This window comes from Monodon monoceros, unplaced genomic scaffold, assembly GCF_005190385.1.
Source record: "Monodon monoceros isolate NGI ecotype Baffin Bay Population unplaced genomic scaffold, NGI_Narwhal_1 Super_Scaffold_18, whole genome shotgun sequence".
NCBI classification, from domain to species: Eukaryota; Metazoa; Chordata; class Mammalia; order Artiodactyla; family Monodontidae; genus Monodon; species Monodon monoceros.
In genome coordinates, this window is record NW_021703774.1 from 33,732,450 (window position 1) to 33,746,520 (window position 14,071).

At 52.9% G+C, this 14,071-nt stretch overlaps 1 protein-coding gene across 1 annotated transcript in view; it reads left to right on the forward strand.

Annotated features, from left to right (window-relative positions):
* The first annotated feature begins 269 nt into the window (after window positions 1-269).
* Window positions 270-14,071, forward strand: part of RASSF5 (Ras association domain family member 5) — a 71,973-nt gene continuing 58,171 nt past the window's right edge. Inside the window, exon 1 of the mRNA XM_029227426.1 lies at window positions 270-800. Within this exon, the coding sequence (XP_029083259.1) occupies window positions 338-800 (463 nt within the window). The 5' untranslated portion in view covers window positions 270-337. The remainder of the gene's footprint in view (window positions 801-14,071) is intronic.

Here is a 14,071-nt window from a genome sequence, read left to right on the forward strand (position 1 = left end):
GAAGGCAGGCGACCCCCAACAGAATGCCTCTGCTGAGTTGTCCTGTATAGAGCCTTTCCCATACGCAATCCTTCAGCTGCCCCAGCTTCCTGAAGACGCCCCTAAATCCACACTAGCTCAGGCGCCCCCCGCCGCCACCCCGGCCACTTGGTCGGGTCGGTTGTTCCTTCGGGTATTCCTTCCTGCCTCTCCGAAGTCTCCCCGCCCCCGCCCCGCCCCGCCCTGCAGGCTGCGGTCCCTTTAAAGGCGCGCTGGTCTGGGGCCTCCCTTCTCTCGAGGCGGACTCGGGAGCTGCGCCGACGCCGAGAGCTGCCGGCGCCGCCGCCGCTAGCCCGGCATGGCCATGGCGTCCCCGGCCATCGGGCAGCGCCCGTACCGGCTGCTCTTGGACCCAGAACCGCCGCGCTATCTACAGAGCCTGAGCGGCCCCAAGCCGCCGCCGCCTCCGCCGCCCCCGGGCCGGTCCTCGCGCCGCTGCGCCCCCGCGCCCCTCTCCACTGCGCCCGGGGCGCACGAGGGACGCGGTGCCAGAAGGGCTGCCCGGGGGGACTTGGAGCCACAGCCTCGGGCTTCCCGACCCGCTCGCCCGCTCCGGCCTGGTCTGCAGCAGAGACTGCGGCGGCGGCCTGGAGCGCCCCGGCCCCGAGACGTGCGGAGCATCTTCGAGCAGCCCCAGGATCCCCGCGTCCCGGCGGAGCGAGGCGAGGGGCACTGCTTCGCCGAACTGGAGCTGCGGAGTGGCTGGGGCTGGTGTGACCTGTGCGGACGAGAGGTGCTGCGTCAGGCGCTGCGCTGCACTAGTGAGTGTGAGGGCAGGGTAGGGAGGGGCGCAGGGGAAGACCGCAGTCCATGGGCGAGCAACTGCGAGGGGGCTGAGGCAGGCAGAGAGGGGGCACTGCCCTCTCTGGCTCCAGGGGAGACTTCGACTTTAACTGAGGTAGGTAAGTCTTGGAGACGCTCTGCGCCTTAATCCCCTGCCCGGTATCCTCTAATGACTGCCTACTGCGCAGGTATGCTTATGAGGTCTTTAACAAATACCTCTTCCCCAGACAGGTGCACGCCTCGCCCCTCCCCAGACACATATGTACACACACAGACACACACACGTAGGTTGGGGTCGATACCTGAAGCTACAAGGTCATTGCCTAGTCTCCCGTGCACCTTCTTGCTTTTGTTGTAAGTTCTTTTGAGTGGGTTGTAAGGCTGGTATTGAGATGGCCATTTGCCCCGTGCTTATTAGGGTAATGGCAGAATGACTTGTGTGTCTGCCTATGGTACAGGCCCATGGTACATGCCTGCCTGTGGTACACCCCTCCTCCAGGGCGACCTGTTGGGTTAGGGAGGAGATCTGGTTAGGCTATGGATGGAAACAGGCTGTGAGGTTGAAAGAGCCTGAGGTGACCCTGGATCTGTGCCCTCTCCTGCCTTCCACCTCTGGCCCCTCAGACCTTTGGACTCTGCTCTGATGTTTGGCTGTGCCCTGCCTCCTCCTCCTAGGTCACTGCTGGAAAATGACCCAACTGCCTGCCCTGTCCCTTCCTCCCCAGAGTTCTCAGGTCCCTCCAGCCTCCTCCTGAGCCATACTCTTCTCAAAGCCTGACTAAAACACTGGGCATCCAGTGTATAGATTTTCTGAGCAAATTTGCAGTGTTCTTGAGGGTTTATTATTTTTCTCTTCCGACAGTTAGGTGTGTGTATTTCTTTAAGAGATGTCCTCTTCCTCCCCCCCACCCCATCCCACATTTGCTGTTACCATGTTTGGCAGAGGATATCCATACCCATGTGTTTATACAGATAGTTTAAATATCTGAAGCACAAAGCACAGACAATGGTACAACCTCTAGAAAGCATCCCTGGAAATGGCTTGTGGCTTGCATCTTTCAGCAAAGCCTCTTCCCGCATGACAGCAGCCCCACAGCTACCACCCAGCTCCAGCATTGTACAGCAGCAACTACAGCCACGTCAGGAAAACCCGACCTTGCCTCTCTCTGTGGCCAAGGCTGTGCAGTGTGCCTCCCACTGCAGCTGGCTTCAGGGAAGGAGAGCTCAGACTCTAAGCCAGGGTCAAGTGGAAGAGGACGATGGGAGGGGAAAGTGGTTACTGCTCCCTCCACCACCAGAACTCAGTTCAGGTGCTAATTAAAAAGGAAAGGGCAAAAGATATAGAGGTGTGTGACGTGGGTGGAAGGGCTGCTGTCACTTGGCAAATGTCCCTGACCTTCAGTAGAATCAAATGCAACTTTCCCACAGATGTGTTGGCAGCTTTTGCCCTCTCAAGGGTCCTGGGGTGCTTTACTGCATCCGCCAACCCTGTCAACACAGGGAGGGGCAGTATCCTCGTTGTAATGGGTTTTAATGTGCCAGAATCCTGGGAGAGCCGCTTCATTGGAATTCTAGTTTGTATGAAGACATTGGGGGAATTCCCTGGCCGTCCAGTGGTCAGGACTCCGAGCTTCCACTGCAGGGGGAACGGGTTTGATTCCTGGCTGGGGAACTAAGATCCCGCATGACGGGCCACGAGGGAAAAAAAAAACAAAAAACTTTACAAGCAAGAGCGAAAAAGATATTGGGGGACTATTTGGCCTATAGTTTTATGATTTGGGGGGTGTTGTGGATAATGGTGTCCATGTGTGTGTTTGTATGTGAATATGCCTGATTCTCCGTAATTAAATGAATTTATGCCCACTTCACATTAGTTTCTGGTGGCAGGAAGCACCAGGTGCACGGGCATGTCCTCTGACTTTGTGTGTGACTTGGTGGTCCCCAGCCAGGTGGGTTAATACCAACCAGGGATGTCTGAACACCAGAGAGGGAGCAGAGTTGGAATCAAGGGGCTATAGAGAGGAGCCTCTGTTTGTTGTTATTAATATTTAACTGTGGACCTGTGGCTGGATGGGAACAGTTGAGAAATGTTCTGATGGCTGGCAGGTAGAGACACAGCCCGCCAAGCTCACCAATCATCTTTCTTTCCATTGAAGTTCTAATTCCATGGTGGGGTTGGTTTGTTTCATCTTTGTTTCAAAAAGCAAGGGTCAAAACCATGACTTTTGAAAGGCAATACTCTGCAGTGCCTAAGTGAAAGGCCTGGACCCAGAGACCTAGGTTTGAATCCTGGCTCTGCCTCTTGGTCTCTGTGTGACCCTGGGCACCTCTGTGTTCTGCTTCCTTGTTTTAGAAAATGGGGATGATTGGGAATTCCCTGGCGGGCCAGTGGTTAGGACTCCGTGCTTCCACGGCAGGGGAAACGGGTTCGATCCCTGTTTGGGGAACTAAGATCCCACAAGCCTAGCCTCGCTCCCCCCCCCCCAAAAAAAAATAATAATGGGGATGATAACATTACCTTCACGATCGTGTTAATGTGAGAATTAAATGAATTAATGTATGGAAAGGTCTTAGAACAGTGCCTGGCAGAAGGCAATATAAATGTTTAATGCAACATGAGTGTTATTATCCCCTCTCATCAAGCAGCTGTAACAATTTGGGCTCCTGACACTTCTTAGGTTCACCTTTCCACGCGGTGAGTACAGTTTTCCACCTCTGCCTGGTTGCTGAGCTGAGTGGGAAAGAAGGTGCCTTGAGCATCCCAGGCAGTGTGGACACTAATCGTCCTCTAGCATTGCCACTCCTGCCTGCTGAGGCTGACAAGCATCCTCACAGGGTACCCATGGCTTAGAGGTCACGAAGACCCAGGCGCCTTGTCTTTGTACCACTTGGCCCCAGCACAGCGCAGTCTCAGTAAGTAGTGGTTGATGAGGGTGGTTGCCTGTTGTTACCATTAAATCTCCCTGCTCTTGGAAACAAGCAGAAGAGCCGTGGGTATATACGTGACATCTGTCTGAGCAGGAGGCTGACACTGGGTGGGAGCCGTGTTGGCAAAATGGGCTTTTTATAAGGGAAGCTTTTAGAAAACTGTCTTCCCACTGTCTGCCTGCCTTTTTAGTGAAAATCCCTCTAACTTAAGCTTACCCGTACTTCAAGGTCTGTAACTGAGCTCTGGTTAATTCTGGATTTGCCAACAGGAAAAGTTCAAAGTTAATATTCATTTCCAGGATCAAAGAAGTCATGTTTGTTAGATAGAGAAGGAAATCCAGTGGGGATTGGGAGGGGGAGAGAGAGGTAGATTGTATGAATTCGTGTGTGTGTGGTGTGTGTGTGTCTTGGGGTGGGGGCAGTTGCAGCAGTGAGAGCCCATTTCCAGCCTTCCAGGAGGGATGGTCAATAGCAAACAACCCTTAAAACTCTCACAGGCTGCCCTATGGCTTTGTTCTCAGGGAATGTCCCTTACAGGTTGTGGACCCTTTCTTCTATAGAAGGCACATGGAGTTGACCTTTTACCTTTCATCACATTTTGGTGGGTATGTTAGCCATCCTGGATCAAGGAATGCTCTGGAAAATGGGGAAAGCTAAGTCCAACTCAACATTCAGGGAGGGATGTTTAGACATGCCTTGCACGTTGCTAGTGGAGCCGGTCCTCTTTCGAGAGGGTGCCATTCAGAGCTGTGAAGTGTTACGTGATTGGGATTATAGGGTGGAAGGGGGACCCTGGGGCTCATCATCCTGACCTTGCCCTCCTGTGATAGACTTGAATTATGGTGTGAGTATGAGGTGTTTGCCATGGAGCCCGCAGGGATGGGGACAGGGGCCTTCTTGGTGAGCGAGGCTGGTATCTCACAGAGCCCCTTGTCCAGACGTTGTAGCTCTGTCTCGTCGCTGCATCAGTGGTTGAGCTTAACCCACCTCTCTGCACAGACTGGACCCACTCATGTGACAGCCACAGGCTCCTACAAACCCACCCCCTGTCATGGGTTCTTTGTAGGAGAGGTTACGGGGACATGGACATTGAGTGTCCCTGCGGCAGACCCAGGAACCTTGGGCACTTGGAAAGTGTTTTATTTGTCCAGGATACTAGGTAGCACTGAAGTATATGACTTGAAGTATTTTCATTAATTCAGGACCGTGTTTGGCTTTGGAGGTTAGGAAAATTAAGCCCTGAAATGGTTGTTTTCTTGTTAGAGACAGTGGAATCCCCAATCCCTCCCCTGCCCCTGGCCCTGATTGGGGTTTTCTTCTTGGGGAACGTCCTAGTGGAGTGGGTTTGGGGGGGACAAGGGAGGACAGAGAAAGGACCTGGAATGCTTTGACAGAGGCCATTTGAGCTCCCCAAGCTGTTATTCTGTTTCCTCTCCTCCCTGCTTCCTGTATTTTCAAAAGATGAAAGTGAAAGGATTAAATGTGGGTTTAATTTTTCCCCCCTATTCATCAGAGCATGAAATTTTCTGATTATTCAGAAAATTACTTATTCGAGTAAGAGGGGCTCGAATCCCAGGTACAGTCAAAAATGATTAATGCCACTTGTCTGCCCGCCTAATTAGACTTGGTAATGAACGTGTGTGTTCTCCTGCTGATCCTGCGGAGTCACTAGGTGGAAGTAAATTGACATCTCCCCTCAGCACTGCGGGTTTGAGCCGGTACCCTCTCTCTTTTCCCCAAGTTTACCAGTGAATTCAGCCGGTGCCAAGCCTGGCAGGTAGGCCCTGAGTGACAGGGAAAAGAGAGCCCCCAGCCCAGCTGAAGAGCCCTTCCTAGCTGGTGAGTTGACCCTCCTGCCTCAGGAAGCCGGCTTCTGCGTGGTGACAGGGGCCAAAGGCTCAGGAGAGCGGCTGAGGCTCAGGGCAGACCCAGCCTAGAGAATGAGCAACGGCAAGAATTCTTCACAGGTCCACGGTGCCTTTTCTCTGAGGAGCACAAAGGCTTTGCATACTGCTGCCACGCTCATCCTCAGAACAGATTCATGAGGTCAGAATGCAGGGAGGCTTCTGCCGAGGTCTCACATGGAGAGAAGGAGTCGCCCGTCCATCTGGCCAGGGGCAGGGGAAGGTTAGGCCCTCATGTTGGGCAAACCCGACTGGCCTTGAAGATGGCCTCTGACTATCTCGGGCTGTCAAGCCATTTCCCTCCTTTGGTCCGTGCCCAGCATCTCTGGGACAGGGGCAGCCCCCCGCTGGGCCGGCCGTGGGAGCGTCCTGGGTCTTGCTTCCCAGGTGCTCTCCCACGGGGCCCTCGCTGGCTCCCGACACCCACCCCTCCCCGCTCAGTCTCCCCGTGGAGGGAGCTGCGTGCCGCCTTTGCCCTGCCTGCTGGGGTGCTATGAAGGCTGATGAGGAAGCTGGAAGCACATCTCTGGCCTGACCAGGGGCCCTTCCTGTTCGCATTCCTCTGATGACAAGGTGAGAATTCTTTGGCAGGTGAGTATTTGTGGGTGTGCAAAGCATGCAGACAGAACGTTCCGCCTCCCTCCATCCCGGCTTCCAGCAGCACCAGCTCGTGTAGTCCTCTCACCCACCATGGGCTTGCAGATCTGCCGGTGCCCGTGGCAGGATGCTTTCTGACCCTCCAGAGGGCCTCATCCCACCCTGCCACCCACTCCTCCCGCAGGCTCTGTTCGGCTCTCCCCTGGCTGGGTCGGGAAGTGGTGGGAGGCCGCCGACCCTGGGAAGGCCAGCCCTGACGGGGGAGATAGCTCTGCATTTAGTCACTTTCGGTTTTTCTCCAAAAGTCTTGGCAAGTTTCTCTACATCTTCAGGGCTGGATCTCGGGGCTAGGAGGAGAGCAGAGCCAGCTTTTAGGCTTTGGGGAATGAGCAAGGAGGCCGACGTGATGACGTCAGGCAGGGCAGCAGGCTCGGTTCCCGGGTTGAAGTGGAATAAAATCGGTACCAGGGAGGAGTCAGAGGGAGAGCCACTCCAAGGTCAAGACTGTCTTGACTCAGACCTAGGGGGTGATATTTGGGTGTCCTTTGAGGCACCCCAACACCATGCCGAGGAGACATGGGCAGAGCCTGATGGACCCCGAGAACTCTCCATGGTGTAGTGGTGGTGTTGGCCAAAGTGGCCAACAAGTTCATGCAGGGCCTGTTCTAGCCCGCCCGTGGTTCCTGGCATGGAGAACATTCTTGAGAGATGCACCCATAAGAAAAGCTGTGACATTTGGTTCTCTTTTGCCTTTTTGGAGAGGAAGGAGAAAAAGCAGTAGGGGTCTGTCCTGGCACAGTTGCCCTGTGCCCAGCCTGCTGGTGGAGAGTACTCTGTGCTAGCTGAGGGGTCTGTGACCCCTGGTTGCTGTAGTGCATCCCAGATTTTCTTCAGGATATCCCTACCCACCCCTATTGCCCTAGCCTCATTGAGGACATCAGGGGGAAAGCACGAGCGGACATTGTGCTGAGGGTTGGGAAGAAGGGTGGTGTTGGAAAGTTCAGTCAGTTCCTGTGTATCACTGGGTGGGCAGGCAGGTGACTGGTATGTCCCTCACCTGTGACCACAGTGAGACTGGGTCATGTTTACCCTTCAGTGGAGGGCCTGCACGCCACCTTCTGCTCCCCATCCCTGTTTCTTTTTTTTTTTTTTTTTTTGCGGTACGCGGGCCTATCACTGTTGTGGCCTCTCCCGTTGCGGAGCACAGGCTCTGGACGCGCAGGCCCAGCGGCCATGGCTCACGGGCCCAGCCGCTCCGCGGCATGTGGGATCTTCCCCGACCGGGGCATGAACCCGTGTCCCCTGCATCGGCAGGTGGACTCTCAACCACTGCGCCACCAGGGAAGCCCCATCCCTGTTTCTTGAACAAACACTTCCAGGGCAGAGCAGATCTCACCCAGATGTCTGCAGTGGCTGTTGGCTAGGGCTGCTAGAACGTGAAAATGTGGCTTACATGAACCTTTCCGAAATCAGACCACAGGTTCACAAAAGTCAGCCTTGAAAGAAGAGCGATGTTCCTCGCCCATTTTGTTCTTTATCCTTTTATGGTTTGTTTCTACCGGATGCTGGACCTGGGAAAGAATTGTCGTGTTTGCTGAAGATACAAATTGGTGTTCTGTGAGCCTGCAAGGATGGAGATATTCATGTGGAGCAAGAAATACTGAGAATGGCCAAGAAGTTGTGGGAACAGAGATTACTTTTATCTCAGAGATGACTTGGCTGATCTAAAGTGTTTTCTTGCCTACTGGCTCTGCTGAGCCTTGCAGTGCCCTTGTGAGGCAGGCAGGGCTGGGTGAATCATGGCCATCTCACAAATGAGGAGAGAAGTCACTCCCTGGCATTCAGGGAGTCAGTGACTTCTCTGCGATGACCTGGATCATTAGCAAAATCAGCACCAGAACCCAACATAGCATTTTGCCCCATGAGCTAATGTCATTGAATATGCAAGTTAGTGGAGTTTCCTCATTCATCTGCTTCCCTTCTGCCAACAAACGCTGAAATGTCCATAAAAAGAGGTACAGAAAAAGAGGAGGGTGAACCAAGGGGCGGGTAAGCCATGTGCAAGCTAGAGGATCAGTCAGGTCCTGGACAATTGAGAGCTGGCGCACTTCAGCCTGTTTTCCATGTTTGGTTTTTAAATAGGTTTTCAGCATGTGTAAATCATGAGGTCTTGGAACAAGAGGTGAAGTTTTTCTTAAATCATAAAAGAATCAAGTGTGTCTGTCCCCTCCCCACCCCACCCATTGGTATTAGGTGTGTGTAGGGCAGGTGGGCGTGGAAGTGCAGGTTGAAGACCTTTTCCTGGAACTGAAAAGATCCTCCTTGTCAGGACCCAGGGTTCATGACACAGGACTAACCATGAACCAAAGAAAAATTAGGTTGTGTCTCAAAGGGGACAGCTACGGGGCAGAAGAGTTGGATCGGGCCTGGAAAATAAACTGAGGTTTACATGATGGCCCTCCGCCCTGTCCCAGGCAGTGTTGTGGCTGAGCGAGGGGCAGCAAATCTGGGGAAAGCCCCCCCACTCCCACCCCAACTCTGTGTGCCTCCAGGTCAGGCTCACGTTTGGGTATCGTCACTTTTCTTGCTGACTTGGAGGAAGCTGTTTTTTCCATTCAAGTTGAATAGAAGCTGAAGCTTTTGTGGTTTCTGTTGAAACAATTATGTCCTTTCTGCAACTGAGGAAAGTATTAAAAATCCAAAAATAAACCTCAGAGATGCCTCACTATTCAAATGGAACAAAAGAGTCCAGCTGTAACTTGAGAGTTTTTAGAAAAAGGGGTTGAGCGTACTCTCTGTAAATGTCTATTCTAGTGATGAGTGTTTTAAAAAGCAATCTGGAAGGACCTTTATATGAATAGGGTTTCAAGGTGAGAATATGTTGTAACCCCAGCACTTAAGATGGTGAAGCCTGTTTCTTCAAGTTAGGTTCGCCCTGGCTGGAGGTCAGAGGGTCAGTGCTTAGATGTTGGGGCAGCAGGAGGTCACTGTGCTCCTCCTGAAATATCCGTACAGCAGAAATTCTATCCAGGTTTTCTAAAGGTCAGGAGTGAAGATTCTAGAACCTCCCAAAGCCCCATCTGGATTCTCAGCCAGTTCTTTCCTGCTGGCTTCCCCAATGGCTTAACCTGTCCACAAAATCATCTCTGTGATGAGGAAAAGGAGAAGTGAGATCAGTATATCCTCCAGCCCAAGTGGGGCATTCAGAAGGGATTTTCCCCCGTGACACATGACTCATGATTTAAAGTTTCCCAGCATGTGCGTGTCCTCCTCTCTGAGCATGGGAGTGGGAATGCCACCCTTGCCTGTGCTCAAGTAGGTGGGAGTACCTGGGCCCTCGTGAAGATCTCATGTCCCAGTGGGGCCAGGAATCTGGGCTCCCAGCTTCACGTGGCGGCCCCGGTGTCATCTCAGGACCTGGACTCACGAGCCTTGTCTAGGCAGAGCTCCTGGGTAAGCTAGATGATCACAAAACAGACCACTGGCAGCCCAGTCACCCCCGCAAGGAAGCATTAGGGAGAAAGACCCAGTGTCCCAGCCCGAGGAAGGGGGCATTTGGGGGCATCTCTCTATTAAATAGATGACTTGTAAACAGTGTGTTTTATTGTTCCTGCACCAAGGACTGAGGGCCTCAGCAGGGAGGGGTGATCTAGCTGGGGCCTCCTGGCCAGAGATCCTGTGAGGGGGCAGGTGATAGGGGAGCCTATTTGGAAGGTCAGGTGCAGCTTGGGTTTGCTCTACCATTTTCTTCTCTCAGTGACCTGAGGGCCTGGCCTCTGGGATATGATGCCATTCAACATTCTCTGTGGCCTGGGGAAGAACCACAGCACAAAATGGTGGAAGCAGGTTGGCAGCTGCACGAGGGCCAACAGGGCTCACATCTGAACTCATGAGTGTTCACCTTCTGGACCCAGCACTAGGTGACCAGCCCCCAGAGGTGTAAATGCAGCTTCATCGGCCCTCTGTGGTGCCTTTCCTCTAAAGGACAGCGCCCCTGCTTCATCTGAAGCTGGCCCCCAATGGCGGTTGGCGGGTGACTTTTGGAGTCTCTGGGCAGCGTGCGAGCAGGCTACCCTTTTCAGCGGTTTTCCTAGAAGGCTTTGCTGCCTGTCCCGTGCCAATCGCCCGTCTTGGCCTGGGTGACAGGGCCTCTGGGAACTTCCCCACCAGGACTTGGTTGCTTCTGGGAGTCACTGTTTAGGGGACACCCTGTGAGCCCCATGTTAGGGCAAGAGAACAACCTTTCTGCCCTCTTCATGAGAGACTCTATTCTTCTCTTCTCTTTCTTATTCCTACTCCTGTCGCCTCTTCTCTGCGCAGGTATCTGCTCTCAGATAAGTGGTCTGACCCTCTTAAGGCAGCACCGCTTCCTATGGGCCTGGGCAGCTGAAAGCCCTTCCCCCGTCCTGGGCTTAGCATAGGAGGATGTGAATTAGTGCGGTTGTCCCTTGGGAGCCTGTACAGCTGGTAAAGCGTTATTAATCCGACATCCCCAAAGAAATCCATTAACGAGTTCATGGGCCAGGCACCAGCGTGAGGTAACGGATCACTTCTGTCGTCTGTTGAAACTTTGGAGACATTGATTTTCAGACTCACAGGCGCTCCTGAGAAGTGAGGCCCAGGGCAGGCTCTTTCTGCAGCCTGTTTGGTGGGGGCATGTTTATCTTATCAAGCTAAAAGCCCCAGGAATAGAAAGTTTTCCGCTGGGGGGAGGTGGAGGGGATAGGACCTCAGCTGGGAAGAGAAGGCATCGGGCAGGCTGGCTGGTGCCGGCCCGGGGTCCCCAGTGCCCGTGACTTACTTCGGAGGAACAGGGAGGCTGGGCTGATTTGAGCAAAGCCTGGCTCACACGAGGCCCGGAGTCCTCCCGGGGCCAGTGATTCCCCCCTTCGTCACTCTGTCCCTGATGCCAGGCCTGGAGAGAAGCTATTGATATCCCGTAGCCCAGCGGGATGACCGAGGGCCGGGCTGAAGAGGCGGCCTCCACCTGCTTCGGAACGGTCACCTCACGGCTCCAGCGCCTCTTCCGCAGGCTCCCTAAGAGTCATTTGGGATCAGTAAAGCTCCAGGCCCTCCAGAGGTTCCACCCCAAGGCCCGGCTTCCTCGAGGTAGGTCTAAGTCATTCCAGATGGGGGTGCTCAGGGGGGGCTTGGATTCGGAGGCCAGGCCTACCTAGTGGCCTCTCCCATGGACAAGGCAGTGCAGGAGACCCCTGGCAGCCCGGTATTTAATGCTGAGCTCAGCACCACTCCTTGGCCCCCCGACTCCCCAGGCCCAAAGCTCAGGTGCTGCCGCCCTGCCAGGTTTAGGTGGAACTTCAGAAGCCTGTGTTGGCCGTGGGCTTTAACAGCCTTTCCCTGACTGAGAATTAGGGCCAGTCAGTCATCCTTATCTGGTCCCTGAGCAGGCAGAATATAGATGGGCATCTTGGGTGGCCACTCTTTTCCATGCTGCCCATCCTGTAGCTCCCAGGGGCGTCACACCTTGCGAAGCTGCTGAGCCAGCCTTCCGAGGACCCCTGAGCAGTGAAGTTTCCTAGGCAAAGGCATCTCACCTGCATGGTTAGTGGAAGTGCCCATGGGGGGCACACAAGCAGACTGTGTGGGGCTACAGAGGCTGCAGGCGGAACACAGCTGGACAGGAGCTCCAGCCTCAGGCAGTGACTGGGCTGCAGCTTCCTTCCCGGAGCACTAATTAGGGTGAGAACAGCCCTTGCTGGGGAAGGATAACGGGACAGTGTGGGCTGAGTGAAAGGTGAGGAGGAGAGACTGTAGCAATTCAATTTTCATAGAATCTGAGGTCACTTACTCCTTTTTTCAAACGAAGGAGGCTGAGGCCAACAAAAGTTGGTGGCAGCTCCAGGACCAGGGTCTCGGGCGCCTGCCTTCCAGCCTAGCATTCTTCCTGCTGGATCAGACTAGCTACAGCATCTTATATTTCTGCAGTGCTCTTCTGCTAAAGGTACAAGGGATTTGTGTTTGTTTGGGTTTTTTATTTGTTTTAAATATCATTTATTCCCTCCAGATCTCTGTATGTTAGGGGTGGGAAAGGGGTTATTCTGTTTCACAAGTGAGATGGCCCAAAGAAGTCAGGCCCCTGGCTAAGGCTTAGAGCTGCACAGTCAGAACTGGAACCCCTCACTGCCGGGTTCTACTCATCTTACTGGCCTCTAGCTGCTTCTCTTTGATGGCTGGATCTTTGGAGCACATCAGCTTTCCTTGGGTCCCTGGCCCCATTTGTCTCCATGCTGTTCTCACACACATTTGGGGACAGGTGGACCTTTGGGTGGGTCCCAACACTGAGTCTTAGGGATGGAACTAAACTAAAAAGTCATCTCTGGGTTAAGTTTGTGAAAGCAGCGTTTGAAAGGCAATGTGATCTTAACTGTGGAAAATGTAATTTTCTTGATTACAGTTTTACATCTTGAAAGGTGGGAATTTCACTTCCACTAGATCTAATCCCCATTTGGAGACAAATACTGTTTAGCCAGCCTGAATAATTCATCCTCATCAATAGCCTGATACATACTGTGACCCTCACGCAGAGGACAGCTGGAGACTGAGTTCCTCGATTTAATGTTCACTCGTGTCTTCGTGTCCATCCTCCCTCCTTAAGAATTATTCAACAGAGCATTTCCTTTGCCCCTTTGCTCTTCAGCCCAAGGAGTTACAGATTTAATGAAATCAATCAGGCCTGGAGTGGCAGCGTTAAGGTCTGGGTAAATACTGCACTGCAGCCACTGCTCGTTTAACTTGTGTTAGCATTTGGGTTGAACTGATTGGAAGAGGAGGGGCGAGACAGGATGCTCAAAGATGATGGGAGTGGTAGACTGTGGACTGTGGACCCTGCAGTAGCTCTGTGAGTGACCTGTAATGTAGCATTTAAGAGGATGGGCTTGGAGCCAGGTCAAATTTTTTAAAACATTTTATTGAAGTATAGTTGATTTACAATGTTGTGTTTACTTTCTGCTGTACAGCAAAGTGACTCAGTTATGTATATAAATTCTTTTTCATATTCTTTTCTATATGGTTTATCACAGGATACTGAATACAGTTCCCTGTGCTATACAGTAGGACCTTGTTGTTTAGCCAATCTATATATACCAGTTTGCATCTGCTAACCCCAAACTCCCAATCCTTCCCTCCCTCACCTTCCCTCCCCCTTGGCAACCACAAGTCTGTTCTCTATATTTGTGAGTCTATTTTTGTTTCATAGATATATTCATTTGTGTCGTATTTTAGATTCCACATATAAGTGATAGCATACGGTATTTGTCTTTCTCTTTTCTGACTTACTTCACTTAGTATGATAATATCTAGGCCCATCCATGTTGCTGCAAATGAGCCAGAGCAACTTGAGCCTGGACTGTGGATGCCAGGTGGTAGGGCCTTCCTTGTACAGATTAACCTCTCTGAGCCTTAGTTCTTCCCATTGTAAAATGGAGCAAAGAATCCCCATCTCAAGCAGGTGTCGTGTGTTAAACGTGACATTGACGGAAACCATTCGACATGATGCTGGTCACTGAGCAGGCCCCTCGTCGGCAACTGCTCCCAGAAAGACTTTTTTTTTTTTTTTTTTTGCGGTACACGGGCCTTTCACTGTTGTGGCCTCTCCCGTTGCGGAGCACAGGCTCCGGACGCGCAGGCTCAGCGGCCATGGCTCACGGGCCCAGCCGCTCCGCGGCATGTGGGATCTTCCCGGACCGGGACACGAACCTGTGTCCCCTGCATCGGCAGGCGGACTCTCAACCACTGCGCCACCAGGGAAGCCCCCCAGAAAGACTTTTAATGATGGCTCACACTGAGTCATCCGTGCAAGC